This window comes from Phocoena phocoena, chromosome 3 (assembly GCF_963924675.1).
Source record: "Phocoena phocoena chromosome 3, mPhoPho1.1, whole genome shotgun sequence".
Lineage (NCBI taxonomy): Eukaryota > Metazoa > Chordata > Mammalia > Artiodactyla > Phocoenidae > Phocoena > Phocoena phocoena.
In genome coordinates this window covers 166,081,995-166,104,011 of record NC_089221.1, presented here as the reverse complement: position 1 = coordinate 166,104,011, position 22,017 = coordinate 166,081,995, and the positions used below count along the sequence as shown (strand labels likewise).

General features: G+C 51.6%; 1 protein-coding gene across 7 annotated transcripts in view; it reads left to right on the top strand.

The window, feature by feature from the left end:
* The first annotated feature begins 2,518 nt into the window (after positions 1-2,518).
* Positions 2,519-22,017, top strand: part of DNM2 (dynamin 2) — a 92,250-nt gene continuing 72,751 nt past the window's right edge. For 6 of the 7 annotated variants that reach the window (XM_065873932.1, XM_065873938.1, XM_065873933.1 and 3 more), the window contains exon 1: positions 2,520-2,680. In XM_065873932.1, the coding sequence (XP_065730004.1) occupies positions 2,520-2,680 (161 nt within the window). Of the gene's footprint in view, positions 2,681-22,017 lie in introns of all 7 variants that reach the window. The other variant, XM_065873937.1, reaches the window with a different exon arrangement.

The window sequence follows — 22,017 nt, the reverse complement described above, 5'->3', positions numbered from 1 at the left end:
CCGTGGCTCAGGCCCCCCAGCCATCCTGGGGGTGGGGAAACAGGTCCAGAGAGGGGGAAGTCACTTGCCAAGGTCACCATCAAGGAAGAAGCACCTGGGCTCCAAAGCTCTGGTTCTTGACCTTGACTCTTCAGACTTAATCTAGTTGTCAGTAAACACAGTGATGATAACATGTGTGATCTAGAAGGTGCTTATACTGTGCCTGGCACTGTTCTAAATGGTCGTCAAGTGTATTTAATTCTTGCAACTTTATGGTTCCCCATTTTACAGATGAGGAAACTGAGAAATGAAGGCACTTGGTCATTATCACCCAGCAAATAAACAGGCCTAGGATCTAATCCAGATATGGCCAATTACAGAGCTGGTGGTGCTCTTAGAAGCTACAGTTTTTTAAACTGAAAAAGTAACACTTGTAGGATCTACAATTCAAATATCATAATTATCAATTTGTGTATTCTTCCATAAATTTTCCATGTGTACATTTTTTCATGAATGTCAGCATCCTATACATGCAGTTCTGTACCTTGCTTTTTTTCCTTCTCTTAGTGTATCTCAAATTGTTTACACATCAGTACATGAAAACTTCCTCAATCTTGTTTACTCATCTATGGATGAGCAGTTAGGGTGTTTCCGGGTTTCTGTGATCGTGGTCAAGGCTGCAGTGCCAAACATTGTCAGTCTTTTTGCCTATCTCTGAGTCAGTCTTTTTGCCTATCTCTGAGACTAATAGTTTTGGGTCATGGAGCAGGCCACCTTTGGCCACTCTGCCATCCTCCTACTCCTTCTTTCTCCATTCCCCTGTTACCAACCCACCTGTCAGACTACTTCCCCACCTCCTTTGCTGCTAGCTCCTTACTGGGCTGTCTCTTCGGCCTATCTATGCCCAGCATAATCAAATCATTTGTCTTAAAATTGTTCCACCTATTCCCGGCCTCTTTTCCAAGTGGTCAAGAGTTCCCAGTTCCCAGAACCCCCAACGTTACCTGCAAAATAACGTGTTTTTTCCTGGGGAAAGGGTCCGTTGAGTTTCATTGGGTACTCGAAAAGATCCAGGGGCTTCCCTGGAAGAATCCGCCTGCCAATGCAGGGAACACGGGTTCGAACCCTGGTCCGGGAAGATCCCACGTGCTGTGAAGCAGCTAAGCCCGTGCACCACAACTACTGAGCCTGTGCTCTAGAGCCCGCTAGCCACAACTAGTGAGCCCGCGTGCCACAACCACTGAAGCCCGCATGCCTAGAGCCCATGTTCCACAAGAGAAGCCACTGCAATGAGAAGCCCACGCACTGCAACAAAGAGTAGCCCCTGCTCGCTGCAACTAGAGAAAGCCCACACGCAGTGAAGACCCAACACAGACAAAAATAAAAAATAAATAAATTTATTTTTAAAAAAAAGATCCAAGACGCGCTGAAGTTCAAGAGGCAGGGGAACAACGTTGGAGCGTTAGCCGCATCAAGACAGGCGTGAGCGGAAGGTATTCCTAGGGGAGAGCACAGCGTTTGCAAGGGCATGGAGACGACTTAATAGGAATGAAAGTGAGAGCCAGCGAGGCCGTGCTAGACTGCCTCTCCCTAGGAACCATTAACAGCCTGACTCTCACCTTCGAAGTGCATTGGGACCCCGCGTAGGGAGCTGATTTGCAAGCCCGGGCCCGAGACGCATTCTGGGACTTTTAGTTTTCTCTAGAGCCCAGAAACTCACAAGTGAGGATCGCCACTGCTCCCTACCAGGAGGTGGCGCGCGTTGGCGAGTACTGCGGGCCTACCCTCTGCTCCGGAAGACTCCAGTAGACACGACAATCACAAGTAAGAACGGGAGGAAGTTCTTTGATGGACAGGTACAGTTTTCAATCAGAGTCAAGATTCGGAGGTTAAGTCCCACTCTCTTGATTTGTTGGCTGATGGAACGGGGTGATATTTATATAAACCAATGGGAAATTTTTAGGGAACTAGGTAGCGTCAAGTGACAGACTGTGGTTAAGAACCGATCCCTAGTATCATTGGCCAGCTTTGTTGACTGGCGGTCTCCCTGCCAATAAGATTGGTGGATGTTCCTGCTATCCTGGAACTGCCCCTAATAGGCGGGGCCAAAATGCCTTTTCTCGAAACACCGCCTCCGGGCCTGGATAACTCGCTTCCCGCCGCTATTGGCTTCTAGCACAACAGCGACAGTTCTTTTGTCCAATGAGTCCGAGAGAAGGTCCCCAGGGGGAAGACTCATTTGGCCGTAGGGCCGTGCTTCGCTTTCATTGGCTTGTGTGCACGAGTGACAGCGCAGCCGACCAATCGAGAGTGGCGCGAGGGCTTTGGGTGCAGCCCCAGGGCCCGGGCGGGAGGTCGCTTGGGTCGGGTGTTGCCTGAGAACCGGATGAGGCGGCGACCGTGAGGCCGAGCCGGGAGCGGGCGTCGCGCCGAGGCCCGGGAGGGCGGGGAGCAACGGCCGCGGACGCCGCGGGGCCGCATCGTCGAGGGCCAGGGGCGGGCGGGGAGCGCTGGGCTCTCGGGCCGGGGCCGCCGGCGCCATGGGCAACCGCGGGATGGAAGAGCTGATCCCGCTGGTCAACAAGCTGCAGGATGCCTTCAGCTCCATCGGCCAGAGCTGCCACCTGGACCTGCCGCAGATCGCCGTGGTGGGCGGCCAGAGCGCCGGCAAGAGCTCGGTGCTCGAGAACTTCGTGGGCCGGTGAGCGAGCGGGGCGGCGACAGCGGGCTGGCGGCGGCCTAGGGCGCGGAGGGCGGACCGGGAATGGCGCGTCCTGCGCCGCCGGCGTAACTGCGGCGCTTGCGTGCCCGCGACGGGGCCGGGGACAGGGAGGCGGGCCCTGTGGGACGCCCTGGGCGGAGGGCTCCCTGCCGGGGCTGGGGGGCGTGGGCCAGGAGGTGCGGTGAACCCCCGCCGACTCTCTGGCCCCCGGCTGTAGTGGGTGAATTATGCCATCTGGTTGTCTGTGGGTCAGGGATAGGTTCCCCTTCTCTGTCCGAAACCTGTCACCTAGATATCTATTGGGCCGATCCCTGCGGTCTGGCTGGCTGTTCATTTATCTGGAGCAGTTTCTGTCGTCTGGTTGGCTGTCTCTCTGTCCTGGATAGGTTTCCCCGCCGCCACCATTTGGCTATCCATCTGTCCAGTACCGCAGGGCAGCCCCCTGCTGCCTGGCTAGCTATCCAGGATGACCTGTCCTGTCTGGTTGCCCATCCGTGCCCTTCCCAGACTTTAACACTTAGCTATTTCTCTGTTGGGTTACCCAGCTGGCCTGTGCTGTCTGTCTGACTGGCTGGCTGGACCTAGGAGACCCTGTTTGGCTCTCCTGGGCTGACTCTTCAACTTGGTGCCTGGTGAACGCTGGCTCCTCTCTTCCAAGTGGACCCATTTGTTTGTCTGTCCTGGTGTCTGTCCTTCTCCTAATCTGCCTGTCAATGCCCTAGCCGTCACCTCTGTGGCAGGGGGTGGTGGGAGCATGCAGAGGAGAAGGGAGCTGAAGGATGAGACCTGAACTCCTTTCTATTGGAAGTAGGACCCCAGGGGGAACTTCCTCCAGGAGTCTTTCCTGGCCCATGTCAGGGTGCCTCCGGGGCCCTGGAACATAGGGTCCCAGCCCCAAGCTAAAGCCTGAAAATTGGGGGCCCTCCTTGGATCCTGGGAAGGAACTTCTTGCCTGATCAGGTTGTGGTGGCAAGAGCTGGTATACAGCCTTCCCTAGGCAGCCCTGAGAAGCCTCAGATTGCCCATCTGTCCAGTGGACAAATTCCACTCTCTGGGCTGTTTCCAGGATTCAGGAAGCTAATGGATGCGAATGGACCCTGTGGCCACTGAGGGCGGTTGGTTCTCCCCTCTCCCTTCCCCCACCTCTTGTCCTTCTGCCTCCCAGATGGGTGGCCACTTCTGCATTCTGGGAAGGACTCCATTTGTGACTGTGGCTGCCAAATAATAATGTCATAGTCATCATTATTATTATTGTTGTTATCAACGTTAAGAGGTAATGTTCATCCAGCAGGCCCCAAGCTGAGTTGTTTCTTGGTTCAGCTCAGAAAAGACTCGCTATTTGCCCAAGGCCACCAGGCTGACACTCAGTGGAGCCCAGCTGGGCGCCCAGCCCCGCCCCTGCCTTCCCAGAGGCCTGGGGTTTTGCTCCCAGCAGCACGAATTTCCTCCTTTGCTGCTTTGTCTCTGGCGCAATGCCCTCTGTCTACTGTGGCGGAAAGGTGTGCACTTGGGATCAGCGCGGCCTGGGTTGAGCCTCGGGCTGGGCTGTGGGCCCCCTGCTTGGCCATCTTCCCGTCTGCCCAGGCTTCCGGTGAGCGTCTGTAAAGCTCTGTCCATTTCACCTGCCTTGTGACCTCGCACAGATTGTTTGACCTCTTTGAGCCTTAGTTTCCCCTCTGAAAAATGGGGCGATGGACCCTCAACAAGACTGTTGCAAGGATGCAGTGACATGGTGTGTTGAAAGTGCTCACTTAGCATGGTGCCTGGCACACAGTAGGTGTACTTGGATGGGGCTGTTACTCCCCAGGCTGGTTCCTTCCATATCGACAACAAAGGCTAGTCAGAATTAAAAGTGCTCTGCATTTACACACTGGACTTCATTTAAGCCTTATGAGACTGGCACTGCTGTGATCCCATTTTCTAGAGCAGAAAACTGAGGCTCAGAGAGCTGAGCATTCTTGCTCGAGGTTGTTCAGTGAGGGATTGAGGGCTCTGGGTTGGAGACCCCGGGTCTCTCTCCCATCCCCACCTCTTCTCGGGCCCCCTGCCCTTCACCTTTCCCTCCCACCCACCCTGGCATCTGGCAACGGCCAACTGCTATTGAGCTGGCTCCTGTGGCGACCTCCTCCTAGAGCCTGCAGCGTGACATCGGTCGTTAAGCACATTAATTCAGGGCCCGACAGCCAAAGCTGTAAAAAGGCCTCTCTTTGGGTATGGGGTGCTCAGACAGGAGCCAACTTCTTTTTATTTCTGGAGTGTGGGTAAGGCTTCTCAGCTACAAAGCCCTGCCCTAGGGGGATGGCAGGCAGGCCTCTCTTTGAGTCCCACTGCCTGCTTCTTTTTGTGACTTTGGCTAAACTGTGCTGCAGCTGAAGACCCTTTTCCTCCCTTGCGCCCTGGACCCACACAGAGGGTTTCCCGGCTGGTTTCAAGGAACAAACAGGAGAGCATGTCAAGCTCTGTGCCTTGGGGGCAGCACGGGCTGCTCTGTTTCCCTGCCTCCTCCTTGTGGCTTTTCTAAGAACTTGATCCAAGAGTGAGAATAGCCCAGATAGCCCAGCCCTGTACCAGGGGTTGCAGGTCCATGGCCATGGGGGCCGAAGCCTGCTTGCTCCGTCTTTTTTTTCACTAGCATGGAGTTTTAAATGTTTTGTTTTGTTTTGTTTTTTATAAATTTATTTATTTTATTTATTATTTTTGGCTGTGTTGGGTCTTTGTTGCTGCACGCGGGCTTTCTCTAGTTGCGGCGAGTGGGGGCTACTCTTCCTTGCGGTGCATGGACTTCTCACTGCAATGGCTTCTCTAGTTGCAGAGCACGGGCTCTAGGTGCACGGGCTTCTGTAGTTGTGACGCGCAGGCTTCAGTAGTTGTGGCTCATGGGCTCTAGAGTGCAGGCTCAGTAGTTGTGGCGCACGGGCTTAGTTGCTCTGCGGCATGTGGGACCTTCCCGGACCAGGGCTCGAACCTGTGTCCCCTACGTTGGCAGGCAGATTCTTAACCACTGCGCCACCAGGGGAACCCTAAAATGTTTTGTTTTTAATTAGCTGTCAACATTTAAAAGTGAGATTTTGCATCAAAATCAGATTTTGGTCATGCTAGCAAAAAACCCCAAAGATGTTTAGGGTTTAGTGGTGTAGCGCACAGGCTCTGGGCCCTAGGCCTGGCTCTAGCATGTTTGGCTGTGTGACTATGGCCCGGTTCCTTTTCCGTAAAATGGGGTGATTACTAGGCCCTCTCTGCAGGACAGGGTGAGTTAACGTGTGTTGAGTGCATGGACACTGTACCCGTGGCTGCTGCTGTTATAATCATCGTATTCTGGCCGCCCTGGGCCTGTGCCTGGCACCAACTGCCTGGGTCTCAGAAGCAGCAGCCACTGGCTGCCCCATCAGACCAGGAGTGGCCCCTTGAGCTGCCAGAGTCCCCACTACTCCCTAGTGCTTGCCCAGGCCCATTTCATATTTGTCCGGAGCCTCCTGGCCCCGGAAACCTTTAAGGTTAAGGCCCAGGGCTTGTCCTGCCCTGAACCAGCAGATAGACCTGTGGCCCTAAAGAGAGGGGAGGATGTGGCTCCCTGGTGACCCTTGTCATTTAGCCTCAGGGTCTGGCAAAGGGAAGGGCTGTAGAAATATTCCCTTGGGAAAAGAGCAGGAAGGGGAGGCAGAGGTTGAGGCCTCCAGCTTGGAGTCTCCCAGTCTTGGACTTGATCCTGTCAGTCTTTGTCTTCCGAGCCTCAGTTTCCCAGGCTGGGAAATGGGGCTCTTAACATTACCTCCTCATGGGCCCCATTCAGGCCACCAGGTTGGGTGTGTTTCACCTCTTAGGGCATTGAGGGTGGAGTGAGGATTAAATGAGTCTCGGAAGAGTGTCTAGTGTGAAAAAGCACTTAAAAGGTAAAAGGTCATGCATTTTTCATTTGTTCATTGAAAAGTGTTTTCTGAGCATGTTCACTCTGTGCCCGGTTCTGTTCTAGGGCTGCAGACACAGCCCTGAGCAAGATACCAAAGCCCCTGCCCTGGGGGAGCTGACCTTCCAGCAGGACGCAGATAAAGAAGAAACAAGGTAGAAGATAACCGTTTTATGGAAAAAAAAGAGAAGATTATGGAGAGGGCAGGGGGAGGTTATAGGCTTAAATGGAGGGTCAGGGAAGGCCTCCATGGGAAGGTGACATTTGAACAGAGACTTAAGGAGGTGAGGGAGGACCTGTGGAGATCTGTGGGAAGAGCGTCCCAGACTGTGGGAACAGCCAAGGCAAAGGCCCTGAGGTGGGAGTGTGCCTGGAACACGGTATAGTGGGCGAGTGGGGGGAGATGAGGTGAGGGGGGTACTGGGGTGGGGCGGGGTGCAGGCCACGTGGAGACTTGGAGGCCAGGGAGGGCCCTGGGTAGAGGGAGAGCTGCTGGTGGCACTGTTGTGATCCTTCTGGATCTGGTTCTGGGCAAGCTGAGGGCTCTTGCCTTTGATGTGCAGCTCTGCCTCGGCGCTCTCAGTGAGTAGTGGCTGTGAGCACATGTAGGGCCCGGTGCCATTTTTCTTTTGACAAGAAGCAGCTACCCACGGACTCTACCGTTTCCAGCTGCGTTTCCATTTGGTCTCGGGTGATGGGTCCCTGCAGGGAGACGTAGCTGTATCATGGGGCCGCTGCGGGGCACACAGTGGGTACTGGATGAATGCGTGTCAGATGACCGTTGGCTCACGTCCCTGCCAGACTGAGGGGTGGGCACATGGCTTGCTCTTTGGGCTGGTTTGTCCCTTAACAGCTCTTCGGTGTTCAAATGACAGCTGCTGTTTCCATGGTCCTTCCTTTCAGGCAAAGCCGAAGGGCCTTTGCCTGTGTGATCTGTAGTACCCAGGCCAGCCGGAGCAGGCAGAGTCCAGAGGCACCTGTGGGAAGGTGGCATCCATCAGCTGAATGACCTCACTTCTTGGGCCTCAGTTTCTTTGTCTGGAAAGCGGGGTTCATGATGGTTCCTCTCTCCTGGGAGCGGGCTGAGCATTCGAATGAGCTAATCCTTGTGAAATATTAGACCTGTGCATTTTGTATAGCCCTGGGTCAGGACTCTGAAGGTCAGTTGTTAATTTCTCTTTCCTTAAAGAAAAGGAATTCATGATTGTTAATATAAGTAACGCCTCATTTTAGCACAGACACTCATTGAGCACCTGTCAGTGTACTTTGAGCTCTGGGGATGCAGCTGGAACCAGCTGGTGAACCAGGTCCTGAAATGCTTGTGGGAGCCCGTTCCTGCTGTTTCTCGGTGGGAATGGTGACTGGCCATGAGAGTTTTTTTATGCTCATTCAGCCTATGATGGTGGGAAATTGGGAGCAAAAAAGGCCCAACAGTATCGAATTGACTAGACAATGTGTCCAGACAACCAACTACGAAATAACTACTCAGAGTGATCTAGAAGAGAATTGAATGACCCAGAAAGCCTGTGCAAGACCTGTTAGGGCCCAGACCAAGTGGACGTGTGAGCCCATCTTATTCCAAACAGTTGTATTTTCATAGTAAAAAGCCTGGAAAAATGTACAGCTTCGAACCCCACATGTGGGTTGTCTCCCCACATAATTCTTTATTCGTTTTGGCTCATTTGGGGATTATGTTTATAACCAGGAAGACAGATTTCTCCAGAGCTCAGCTCTGGGCTGCCCAAATGCTTTTCAGAGTTATTTGTCTGGGGATAATGGCCCTCGCTAGGTACACGGATTGAAATCCTCTGGTAAAAAGTCCAGTTCATTGTGGGTGAGGGCAGAGGATGGCCTCGTGGACAGTTCCAGATTTGGAGTTTTCAAAGGTAGTGCGGGCAGAAAACGCTGGGCATGGCGTGGAACCCTGTGTCTCTCCGGTGTTTGCATTTGGTTCAGAGCCACATCTGCCAAGCTTTTGCCCGATTTGAATGAAAATGCCGAAATTACAGGCCCCTCAGCTGCAGAAAGAAATGGGGATGTCGGCTAACCCTTAATTTACTGGGATTGCCAACCGCATACTGTAATTAAGCCCTTATTGTTAGAGCTTTGGAAAAATGCAAGCCAATAATGAGATATTTATAGTCCATTAACCATAATCTGAATAAAGAAAAAAATTACCCTGCCTCCGAGGCAAAATGGCACTAGAGAGAAAAGGCTCCTGCTTCCAGGTACATAGGGGTTCCTGTTAGTATTGGCAGTGAAGTCCCTGCTAGATGCTGGGGATTTTCCCCTTTGGAGTCACCCTCACCTTGAACAGGGAGCTGGGTGGCCCTTTCGGTTTCACCTGCTGCTGGATGTTTATAACACAGTAAGAGCTGATGTTTGTGGAGAGTCACTGTGTGTCGTGCCCCAGGGACTTATGTCTAAAATCTGACCACATGGTCCCAGCAGTCCTTGAGGGCAGATACTGCCCTTTAGCATCCCTGCTTCACAGGTAGGGAAACTGAGGCCTCAGAGGTGGACTGGCTTGAAGTCGCATAGGGAGGAGGGCAGGAGCGGGCCCTGAGCCGGGCCTGTCTCCTCCAGAGCCCACTGCCCGGGGATAGTGGGGTTGGGAAGGTGTGGCCATGGCTTTTGGCTGTCAGGTCAGTAGTGGACACTACGGTGCTTGTATCTGGGGCTGGGGCCGAGGTGACGGATGGAGCGATTTCTGGCTTTCCGGATCCTTGAGGTTAACTCTGTGTCTGACAGCATGCCGGGTGCTGGGGACCCAGCGGGGACTGAGATGGACAGAGGTCAGCAGAATGGTTAAATGAGCAGTGACATTCTGAAGATGGAGAAGTGCAGTGAAAATGATGGGGAGAGTGAGAGAGTGGCTGGGCAGGGGCTGCTTCAGACGGGGTGGTCAGGGCGGGCCTGCAATGGAGCCAGCCCCTTGCAGACCCCAGAGAAGGGTGTCCCAGGCAGAGGGCTCTACAGGTGCCCCCTTCAGATATGGAAAGGGACCTGAGTCGAAGGCAAGACCACTGGGGCCATGGGGGTCAGGAAACTGCCTTTCAGATGCCTATTTTTCCTAAGTTTTTGTTTGTGTTTTTTTTTTTTTTTTTTGCGGTACGCGGGCCTCTCACTGCTGTGGCCTCTCCCGTTGCGGAGCACAGGCTCCGGACGCGCAGGCTCAGCGGCCATGGCTCACGGGCCCAGCCGCTCCGCGGCATGTGGGATCTTCCCGACCGGGGCACGAACCCGTGTCCCCTGCATTGGCAGGCGGACTCTCAACTACGGCGCCACCAGGGAAGCCCCCTAAGTTTTAATTATATAAGTAGAACACTGAAGACTGAGTTCTCGGAAAAAGGGAAACCATGACAGATGAGGAAGGATACATTGCCCACCCTGTCCCTTCCTTCCAGCTCCACGTGGAAGCACCATTGTCAGTTTGGCATATATCCTGTCAGAGCCCTCTCGTGTTTATGTACATATGGACACGCTGGTACCTATAGAAAATACACAGCACTATTCGGGGTTGCTTCTTTTGGGGGTACATCTTCTTTCCAGAACTGGGACTACCCTGTTTATATCGTTCAGAAACTTGTTTTCCAACCACGCAGCACATCCTAGGGGTCCTGCTGTGTCGAAATGTTTGTAACTGCTGCTTGGAGCTTCCTGACCCTCCCAGAGCGGTAAGAATGGAGGTGGGGGGCCAGCAGGAGTCACTGCGGCTGTCCCAGTGAGAGAGGACAGTGCTGTCTCACGTGCTGCTTGCCAGGATCCATGCTGGGACCTGGGTACAAGGCGCCTCACCTACTTCGAGGCCAGTGCTTGATCTCCGTCTACTGACGAGGAAACTGAGTCACAGAGGTTTGCCCAAGTGGCCAGACTTGAACCCAGAGCCTCGGCCTTCATGGGTGGCCCCCTTCCCCCAGGCCGGCTGGCCTGTACCTGAAGTAGCATCCTCACCCCTGGCTCCTTTGGATTTTCCAGCCTCCCTTTTCCCCTTGGCCCCAGCTTCACAGGGTCCAGTTTTCCCTCCCTCTGCACTGCATTTGTACCTCAGAAGTTTCTGGAACAAAGCCGGGTGTTGAGGAATAAGTGAAGCCCTTGTGGGGATTCTTGCAGTGCCCATTCGGGTGCCCGGTGCCACGGCTCAGCTGCTCGAGTTGCCTCCTCTGGTGGCGACTGGGGGGCGGCTCTGGTCTTCCTGTCACACTGAATGGACTTTCCATGCCCTTGACATACTCACCATGTGCTAGGCACTGAGTGCTGTCTGTACGTCCCCTCAGCTTGGCCCCATTTTACAGATGAGGCAGTTGAGGGGCAGAAATGGGGCAGGCGGTGGGGGTGAGGCTCTGAGCCCCATCCTTACCCACTTGTTCACTCTACCTGAGAGGCCCTAGAGGTCCTTCTCTGAGGAGGCACTTTCCAGTGAGAAGGGAGTGGAGGCATGTGGGAGACGGCGGCCCCATAGGGAGCCTTGGGGTGGGAATGGTGGTCAGGGAATGCTTCTTGGAGGAGGCAGTAGGTCTTTCTGTCTAGACGAGGACAGGCAGCAGCTGCCTTGAAGCAGGTAGGTGACTGCTACACGAGGACCTTTGTGCCCATCCTGCCTGGCTGTGGGCCCCGGCTCGAGGCTCGTGTCCTGTTATACAGGGTGCTTTCTTGTTGTCACGGCTGCATAGTACTCCATGGTACAAAGCCACCTTTGTTCACCAGCCTCTTGGTGATGATGGATGCTCAGGCTGTGTCTAGTCACCCACTCCCAGGATTTGCACGTGGACATGGGACACCTGTGTGGAACACGTGTCTACACAGAGGAGGACATGGGGAGATGGATGGCCAGCACTGGGTGTGTGGCCCTCCCCTCCCTGGGTGTGGAGGCCAGGATGCTGCCCGGCAGCTGTTCACCTGGGTTGAATGAGTGGACTTGGGATTGGCCAAAGAGTCCATCCCAGGGCTCCCACATCAGCGTGTCCTCGCCGCGCTTCACCCGTCCCGACCCCTCCCACGACCTGGACCAGTGCAGCTGCCTCTGCCCTGGTCCCCTGGCACCCGCCCTGCCTCCCCCACCGCCCACAGTGTCCACAGGGTACCTGTGAACACCTGAGTCTGGGCATGTCCCTCTTCTGCCCACCACGCTCTGCGGCCCCCACACTTGGGCTAAAAGTCCAAGTCCTCCACTGGCCCCCCAACACCCCCACCCTCGCCTGCTCCCACTGTCCCCCAAGCTCATCCCGCCGGCCACACAGCCTCCTGGCCGCCCCTGAACCCCCCAGACTCACGCCTACTCGGGGCCTTTCTCTTCCTTCCTCCACATCTCCTCTTTGTCCAGAGTTCTCCACACCCTACCCCTCTCTCCTTGGGTCCCTGCTCAAACCACACCCCTCTGAGAGGCCGTCCCTCACCTACCCTGGTTCACACAGGGCCCTGGCACTCAGACCGTGTGCCTAGATGTGTTTTCTTCAGAGCTCATCTTAGGACCTGAAACTGTTTTGTGTGTTGTTTCCTCCCCCCCGGCAGACGGCAGGTCCACAAGGGCAGGGATCTTCGAGCGTTCCTCGCCATTCTGGCACAGGGTAGGAGCATGCATATTTGTTCCGTGAAGGTACCTTAAGACCAAACTTGGATTAATTTCACTGCACAGACGTCCACTGAGAAGGGGACCAGCGGACAGCCCTGTGACTTGCCTTTGGGGGCTCACAGCCTACCTGGGTTGTGTGGGACTGAGAATAGAAGAGGGTTTTGGGGTGCTCCAGGGGGGACAGAAGCAAGTGTATCCTTTTTATGGGGAGGGCTGTGATTTGCCCTTTGGGCACAGGGTAATAACAGTAACAGGCTAAGACCTCGGGACCGGCCAGGCATGGCTGTCTCTCTGGACCGGCTTCCTGGCCGTGAGATGGGGCCGAGCAGGGCCCCCTCCCTGGGCTGAGGTGACTGAGGCCCTGCACAGCTTCCAGTGAGCCATCCCTTCTGACTCTTGCTTCTTGCCTGGGTACCAGGCAGCCACTCTGTCCGGGCGCTGGCACACTCTCTCAATGGGGACCCGAGGTCTGAAGGCAGCTTCCCTCCCACCCCCACCCCCCTGCCCGAGGATACCCAGGTGCCTGCTTGGACCAAGAACCAAGGAAAGGAAGCTGCTGGGGTCATCGCTTCTGAGTCCTGGCAGCCCATTAGTGTCCGTCACGGGGAGATGCCCAGTGCCAGACCCCTCCCCAGACCAACTTGAAACTCCCAGGGGGATTCCAGTCAAATGCCACAGCATGGAGAACCATGCTCTGTTTGTTCTGGGAGACCTCCTTTGCCTAAACTTGAACCCGCTTGGATCACAGACCCATAGCGTGTGGACAGGTGGCCAGCAGAGCTGCCCAGGGCCCCGATGACACCCTCATGCCCAGACGGAGGAGGAGGACGAGGCACCCTGGAGGCTCTGCCCCATGACACGTTTTCCCAGCCATAAGAGTCTCTAGGGACTGGCAGGCCAGCAGGCAAGCACAGCAGGCAGGAACAGTCCCAGCTGGGGTTACGTCTGCTTGCCGGGTGATACGCCCTGGCACAGCCAGGCCAGCCCTGGAGGAAGCCCCGGGGTGGGCTGGGGACACAGCCCCTACTGTCCCAGCCACGGGGCCTCTGTCTTCTGTGCTCATGGCCAGGATCCTTCTGGAGGGTCACAGCCTGCTTGCCTACAACGCCGTCAGCAGGCCCTGCAGCCAGGGAGCCAGTGGCTTTGAGGATGATACCCTCAGAGTTGTTCTTTTCTGGCTGGTGGGGCGATGGAGTCCCAGGGATCTATAAATCAAGATCAGGGCCTGTGACCGGGGGCTGTGAGCCGCCCACTCAGCTTGAGAGAGGCTGCCTGTGGTTTGGGCTGACACGTCTCCTCATCTTGCAACACTTCCCCTCGTCTAGGCGGAAGCCATTCAGGAGGAAGCCTGGCTCCAGCGGCTTGTGCCCTAGTGGCATCTCCCGGTGGCACCGCCTGGCACAGGTTGACAGCGAGCTCACAGCAGGCCACTTTCTGAGGTGGGGAGGCCCCCACCTGGAATACGCTCCTGGCAAAAGGATGTCCTAGCTTGATTTTTTTTTTTATTAATTTTTATTGGAGTGTAGCTGCTTTACAATGTTGTGTTAGTTTCTGCTGTACAGCAAAATGAATCAGCTATACATATACATATATCCCCTCTTTTTGGATTTCCTTCCCATTTAGGTCACCACGGTGCATTAAGTAGAGTTAACATAGTGCTATACAGTATGTTCTCATTAGTTATCTATTTTATACATAGTATCAATAGTGTATATGTGTCAATCCCAATCTCCCAATTCCTCCCACCCTCCCCTTCCCCCTTGGTATCCATACATTTGTTCTCTACATCTCTGTCTCTATTTCTGCTTTGCAAATATCTGTGCTATATTTCTGGATTCCACATATATGCATTAATATACGATATTTGTTTTTCTCTTTCTGACTTACTTCACTCTGTGTGACAGTCTCTAGATCCATCTAGCTTGATTTTTAATTACAAGAGTTCTTGGACTGTTTACTCGCTGTAAAATACAGTTCTCTCCTATAGGAAGAGTAAGGTGGAGGTTCGTCTTGCCCTTTGCTTGGGACCACCTTCATCAGCTTGTGGCTCTTCTCAGATCCTCTTTCTTTATTTTTTTAATGTGTGAATGCCCCCCCCACATTAAATGCCAGGGTTAAGTCTGTCTTTTTGTTTGGTTTTGGTTTTGTGTTCTTTTTTTTTTTTTGACTGTGCCGTGCAGCTTGCGAGATCTTAGTTCCTGAACAGGGATTGAACCCAGGCCCTGGTAGTGAGAGCTCTGAGTCCTAACCACTGGACCGCCAGGGAATTCCCAGGTCTTATCTTTGATAGTCCAAAATCTCGCTGGAATGTGTCATGCCTCATGCCAGGTTCTTTGCTATTTAGTGTCTTGAGGGGTTTTTGCCTTTGTTTTGTTTCTTTAAGACATTTTTTATTTTGGCATAATTTTAGATTTACAGAAAGTAAGCAAGCTGTAAACATACAGGAAAGTTATGGGGATAGTACAGAGAGCTCGCATATACTCTTCACCCGTCTTTCCCTAAGGTTAACCTCTTACCTTGCCGTGGTATATTTCTCACAGCTAAGAAATTAACCTTGGCATGTTATTACTATTAACGAAAGCCAGAATTGATTCACAGTTCCACAGTTGTCCCCAATACGTCCGTTTTCTGTCCCAGGACCCCATCCAGGATCCCACATCGCATTGGGTCATCCTGTCTCCTTAGCTTCCGCCCAGCTATGACAGCGCCACAGCCTTTGCTTTTCATGACCTTGGTTTTTTTTTTTTTTTTTTTTTGTGGTAAGCGGGCCTCTCACTGTTGTGGCCTCTCCCGCTGCGGAGCACAGACTCCGGATGTGCAGGCTCAGCGGCCATGGCTCACAGGCCCAGCTGCTCCGCGGCACGTGGGATCTTCCCGGACCGGGGCACGAACCCGTGTCCCCTGCATCGGCAGGTGGACTCTCAACCACTGCGCCACCAGGGAAGCCCTCATGACCTTGGTATTTTATAGACTGTCCTGCAATTTGGGTTTATCTGGTATTTTCTCATGTTTTGAGTGGGGCTATGGGTTGTGGGGAAGAGGACCACAAAGATGAGGTACTCTTCTCTTCACATCCTATCCGTGGTCCATGATATCAATAAAGCTTCCCGTGGATGATGTTGACCTTGATCTTTTGGGTGAGATGGCATGTCTGTCAGCTTTCCTTGCCACAAAGTTACTTTTTTTCCTCCTTTTTGTACACTATCCCTTGGAAGCATTGAAGATTCTTTTTTTTTTTTTTGGCTGTGTTGGGTCTTCGTTGATGCGTGCGGGCTTTCTCTAGTTGCGGCGAGCAGGGGCTACTCTTCGTTGCGGTGCACAGGCTTCTCATTACGGTGGCTTCTCTTGTTGCGGAGCACGGGCTCTAGGTGCGCGGGCTTCAGTAGTTGGGGTGTGCGGGCTCAGTAGTTATGAATTCCAGGCTCTAGAGCACGGGCTCAGTAGTGGTGGCACATGGGCTTAGTTGCTCCGCTGCATGTGGGATCTTCCCGGACCAGGGATCGAACCCGTGTCCCCTACGTTGGCAGGTGGATTCTTTTTTTTTTTTTTTTTTTTTTTTCGGTATGCGGGCCTCTCCCGTTGCGGAGCACAGGCTCAGCGGCCGAGGCTCACGGGCCCAGCCACTCCGCGGCATGAGGGATCCTCCCGGGCCGGGGCACGAACCCGCGTCCCCTGCATTAGCAGGCCAACTCTCAACCACTGCGCCACCAGGGAAGCCCGGCAGGTGGATTCTTAACCACTGTGTCACCAGGGAAGTCCGAGTGTTCTTTTTAATATAATTGTTTGAATAGGTAGTATGTCCAACGTGGAACCAAGTTCAAAAATATCAGAAAGAATGGAGAGAGAGAAGCTTGCTTCCTGTCCTCCTCCTTCTACAGCCACGGCTAACCACCCTCGCTCCTCTCCTGCGTCCTCCCAGTTTCTCAATGCAAGTGGAAGCAAATACGAATGTGTGTGTATCCACTTCCCTCTCCCGCCCAGCTTAACACCCTGTTGTGAACGATGAGATTGTCACTTAACAGTATTTCTTGGAGATCTTAGTGTATCAGAACACAGAGCCTGCTCATTTTTGTGGGTTTTTTCCCCCCACCCTAGAGGTATAAAATTTACATATAGTGAACACACAAAGAGTTACCACCACAAACAATATATAGAACACTCTTATCACCCTCCCAAATCCCCTGTGTCCTTTTGCAGTCACCCCCCCGCCCCGCCCCCACTCCCTTCTATCATTTTGCCTTTTCCAGAATGTCATATAGATAGACTCATGCAGCCTTTTGAGTCTGGCTTGTTTCATTCTGCATAACACCTTTGAGAGCCATCCAGGCTGTGTGCCTTGATAGTTTGATCCTTTTTGTTGCTGAGGAGCATTTCATGGTGTGTCTGGATCACTGGCTGTTGAAGTGTTCACCCACTGAAGGCTGCTGACGGATGCTGGGTTGTCTCCAGTTCTGGGTGATTATGATCAATGCTGATATAAACATTTATCTGCACGTTTCTGTGTGCCTTATAACTGTGATGCATTTTGAGAGAATTTGAATTAATTAATTTTTAAAAATTTGGCTGTGCCACGCGTCTTGCGGGATCCTAGTTGCCCAACCAGTGATCGAACCCGGCCCCAGCAGTGAAAGAGCCAAGTCCTAACCACTGGACCACCAGGGAATTCCTTGTTCTTCTTTTTCAGAATTGTTTTGGCCAGTCTAGTTTCTTTACCTTTACATGTAAATTTTAGAATCAGCTTGTTGGTTTCTGCAAAAATGATACCTGTGCCTCGGTACATGGAGAGCTTTGCTATTAGTTGTTTTTTTTTTTAAATAAATTTATTTATTTTTTATTTATTTATTTTTGGCTGCGTTGGGTCTTCGTTGCACGGGCTTTCTCTAGTTGTGGCGAGTGGGGGCTACTCTTCGTTGCGGTGCACGGGCTTCTCATTGCGGTGGCTCCTCTTGTTGCAGAGCACGGGCTCTAGGTGTGCGGGCTTCAGTGGTTGTGCCACACGGGCTTCAGTAGTTGTGGCTCGAGGGTTCTAGAGTGCAGGATCAGTAGTTGTGGCGCACGGGCTTAGTTGCTCCGTGGCATGTGGGATCTTCCCGGACCAGGGCTTGAAGCCGTGTGCCCTCCATTGGCAGGCGGATTCTTAACCACTGTGCCACCAGGGAAGTCTGGTGCTATTAGTTTTTGTAACCGTTATTATTCCCTCTAACATGGGCGCTGACCTGGACCATTGCAGTCACTTCCTGCTAGGCCCTGCACCTTCTGACTCCACTCCCTCCCCCGCACCCCACCCCAGGCTGTTCTTCCTACAGTGGTGGGAGGGAGCCTTTTAAGAAGGTGCTCCTCCTCTGCTCAGAACCCAACATGGCTCCTAGTTCCCTCAGTGTAAAGGCTAAAGTCCTTGGGAGTTCCCCGGTGGCCTAGTGGTTAGGATTCTGGGCTTTCACTACCGTGGCCTGGGTTCAATCCCTGGTCAGGGAACTGAGATCCTGCAAGCTGCACGGTGCGGCCAAAAAAGTCCTCATTATCACCCAGAAGGCCCTGCATGATCTCCTTACCCTCCTCCCCCTGCCCCATCACCTCTCTCCCCTCACCTCCTCCTATTCCTCTCTTTCTTGCTCTGTTCCAGCCACACAGGGTCCCACACTGTTCCTCAAACATGTTAGACACAGTCCAGCCTCAGGACCTTTGCATGTGCTATTACCTCTGCCTGGAAAGCTCCTTCCCTCAGATAGCCGTGTGGCTCGTGTATCATCTCTATTGGGCCTCTGCTCAAATTGTTTCCTCCTCAAGAGGCCCTCCCTGGCCACCCTGCTAAAATGTCCCCACCCTATTACTCCATCCTCTTGCTCTGCTTATTTTTTCCTGGAAGCACTTGTCACTCCGCGTCCTTGTCCTACCTGTTTATTTGGTTTATTATCCTACCACCCAGTAGTAGGTGAGTGCCCTGATGGCGCAGCCTTGCTCCTAGGTGTGTGCCAGCCCCTTGTACTGTGCCTGGCGTGTATTAGATGCTCTCGAAATCCATCTCCCTTTCTGTGTAAACTCACCCATCTGCGTCTCCATCACTAAGTGGGACCCACTCAGCAAAGGTAGCAGAGTCTGTTCGGTGCTAAGCTCTGAACCCAGCCGCTACTCAGCTGGGGCCAAACAGAGCTGGTCACCACTTGGAGTTAGACTGGTTTGTGTGGGTCAGCAGAAGTTCTTTCTTTTTTTTTTTTTTTAAATAAATTTATTTGTTTTTATTTTTGGCTGCGTTGGGTCTTCGTTGCTGCACGCAGGCTTTCTCTAGTTGCGGCGAGCGGGGGCTGCTCTTCGTTGCGGTGCGCGGGCTTCTCATTGTCATGGCTCTCGTTGGGGAGCACGGGCTCTAGGCGCGCAGCCTTCAGTAGTTGTGGCTTGCAGGCTCTAGAGCGCAGGCTCAGTAGTTGTGGCACACGGGCTTAGTTGCTCCGCGGCATGTGGGATCTTCCTGGGTCAGGGCTCGAACCCCTTGCATTGGCAGGCAGATTCTTAACCACTGTGCCACCAGGGGAGCCCAGCAGTTCTTTTGTTTGTTTGTTTTTTGGCTGCTCTGGGTCTTCGTTGCTGCATGTGAGCTTTCTCTAGTTGCGGTGAGCGGGGGCTACTCTTCGTTGTGGTGCGCAGGCTTCTCATTGCGGTGGCTTCTCTTGTTTTGGAACACAGGTTCTAGGCACGCGGGCTTCAGTAGTTGTGGCTCGCGGGCTCTAGAGCGCAGGCTCAGTAGTTGTGGCGCACGGGCTTAGTTGCCCTGCGACATGTGGGATCTTCCCAGACCAGGGATCAAACCCATGTCCCCTGCATTGGCAGGCAGATTCTTAACCACTGCACCACCAGGGAAGTCCCTCAGCAGCAGTTTTTTATCTTAAAGCTTTTTAAGATGGACTTTTCCCCTTGTTGGTACATAGGTGGCTCTTGTGCTTTTTGTTCTAAAATGACATCTTTACTGAGATATAATTCACAGACCATAAAATTCATCCTTTTAAAGTGTACTATCCGACTGATTTTAGTGTATTCAGAGTTGTGCAGTGATCACCAGTATCTAATTTCGGAACATTTTCATGTCCCCAAAAGAAACTGTGCCCATTAGGCAGTCAAGTCACTCTCCAACCCCAGCTCCTGGCAGCTGCTCATCTACTTTCTGTCTATGAATTTGTCTGCTCTGGACATTTCGTATGAATGAAATCATATGCTCTGTAGCTGTTTGTGTCTGGCTGCTTTCACTTTGCATTAATGTGTTCAAGGTTCATCCTTGCTATAGCATCTATTAGAACTTCATTCCTTTTTACGGCTGCATAACATTCCACTCTATGGTTATGCCACCTTATGTTTATCCAGTCCTCACCTGATGGACATGTGGGGTGTTTCCACTTCTTGGCTATTAGGAATAATGCTGCTGTGAACATTTTTGGACAAAGTTTTGTGGGTGCATATGCATTCATTTCTTCTGGGTATGTACCTAGGAGTGGAATTGCTGAGTCATATGGTAATCCTTGTGTTGAACCTTGAGAAACCCCCAGACAGTTTTCCATAGTGACTGAATCATTTTACTCTCTCACCAGCATTGTAGGAGAGTGCTGGTTTCTCCACATCCTCATGAACACTTGTTATTATCTGTCTTTTTGAATTCAGCTTCCTAGTGGGTGGGAAGTGGTATTTTGCTCGTCGTGGGTTTTTTTTTTTTTCTTATTTTCCTAATGGCTAGCGGTAAGCTTTTCATGTGCTTATTGTCCATTTGTATATCTTCTACAGAGAAATGTCTATTCAAATCCTTTGTCCATTTTAAAAAAACATTTATTTATTTATTTATTTATGGCTGTGTTGGGTCTTTGTTGCTGCACTCGAGCTTTCTCTAGTTGCGGTGAGCGGGGGTTATTCTTCATTGTGGCACGTGGGCTTCTCATTGCGGTGGCTTCTCTTGTTGCGGAGCATGGGCTCTAGGTGCACAGGCTCCAGTAGTTGTGGCACGCGGGCTCAGTAATTGTGGCTTGTGGGCTCCAGAGCACAGGCTCAGTAGTTGTGGCGCACGGGCCTAGTTGTTCTGTGGCGTGTGGTATCTCCCCGGACCAGGGCTTGAACCTGCATCCCCTGCATTGGCAGGTGGATTCTTAACCCCTGCGCCACCAGGGAGGTCCCCCTTTGTCCATTTTTAAATTGGGTTATTTGTCTTTTCATTTGTTGGTTTGCAAAAGTTCTTTACATCTGGCATCAAGAACAGCCCTTTATGAGATAAATGATTTGCAGATATTTTCTCCCATTATGTGGGTTGTCTTTGCACTTTCTTGTGTCCTTTGAAGCAGAAAAGTTTTAAATTTTGATGAACTCCTGTCTTTTCTTTCTTTTTTCACCTATGCTTTTGGTGTCATATCCAAGAAGCCATTGACCAATCCATGAAGATTTACTCCTATATTTTCTTTTATTTATTTATTTTTAAAAATTTTTATTTATTTATTTTTTTTGCGTTATGCGGGCCTCTCACTGTTGTGGCCTCTCCCATTGTGGAGCACAGGCTCCGGACGCGCAGGCTCAGCGGCCATGGCTCACGGGCCTAGCTGCTCCGTGGCATGTGGGATTTACCCGGACCAGGCCACGAACCCGTGTCCCCTGCATCAGCAGGCGGACTCTCAACCACTGCGCCACCAGGGAAGCCCGTATATTTTCTTTTAAATATTTTGTAGTTTTAGCTCTTACATTGAGGTCTCTGATCCAGTTTGAATTAACTTTTATGTATGGTGTGGGGTAGAAGTCCAATGTCATACATTGGCTTGTAGCTATCCAGTTGTCCCAGCACCAGTTGTTGAACATTCTTTACTCATTGAATAGTTTTGGCACCTTGGGTTAAAAATCAGTTGGGGAATTACCTGGCAGTCCAGCGGTTAGAGCTCCATGCTTCCACTGCAGGGGGGCATGGGTTCGATCCCTGCTTGGGGAACTAAGATCTCGTATGCCACAGCACAGCCAAAAAAATAAAATAAATCAGTTGGCCATAAATGCAAGAGTATATTTCTGGACTCTCAAATCTATTCCAGTGATGTTTATGTCTACCCAAATTCTAGTACCCCACAGTCTTCATTTCTGTACCTTTGCAGTAAGTTTTGAAATTGGGTAGCGTGAGTCTTCCAACTGTGTTCTTCTTTTTCAAGCTTGTTTTGGCTATCCTGAGTTCTTTGCATTTCCATATGAATTTTAGGGTCAGCTTATCACTTATTGCAAAAAATGCTGTTGAGATTTTGAGGAGGATTGCATTGAATCTCTAGATCAATTCGGGGAGTACTGCTATCTTAACAGTATTAAGTCTTCCAGGGAGGAGGGATAAATTAGGAGATTGGGATTAACATATACATACTACTATATATAAGATAGATAACTAATAAGGACTGTATAGATAACTGTATAGGGCAGGGAACTCTACCCAATGCTCTGTAATGACCTATATGGGAAAAGAATCTAAAAAGAGAGCGGATATATGTATATGTATATGTATAACTGATTCACTGCTGTACGCCTGAAACTAACACAACATTGTAAATCAACGAGAATTAAAAAAAAAAAAAAAGTCTTCCAATCTGTGAACACAAGCTGTCTTTTCGTTTATTAGGGCTTTCATTTATTTCAACAGTGTTTTTTAGTTTTCAATGTAAACGTTTTGTGCTTCCTTTGTTAAACTTATTTCTAAGTATTTTATTCTTTTCGATGCTATTATAAATGAAATTGTGCCCTTAATTTCATTTTCAGGTTGTTCACTGCTGGTATGTAACAATGTAACTGATTTTTGTATATTGATCTTGTATCCTGCAACCTTGCTAAATTTATTACCTATAAATT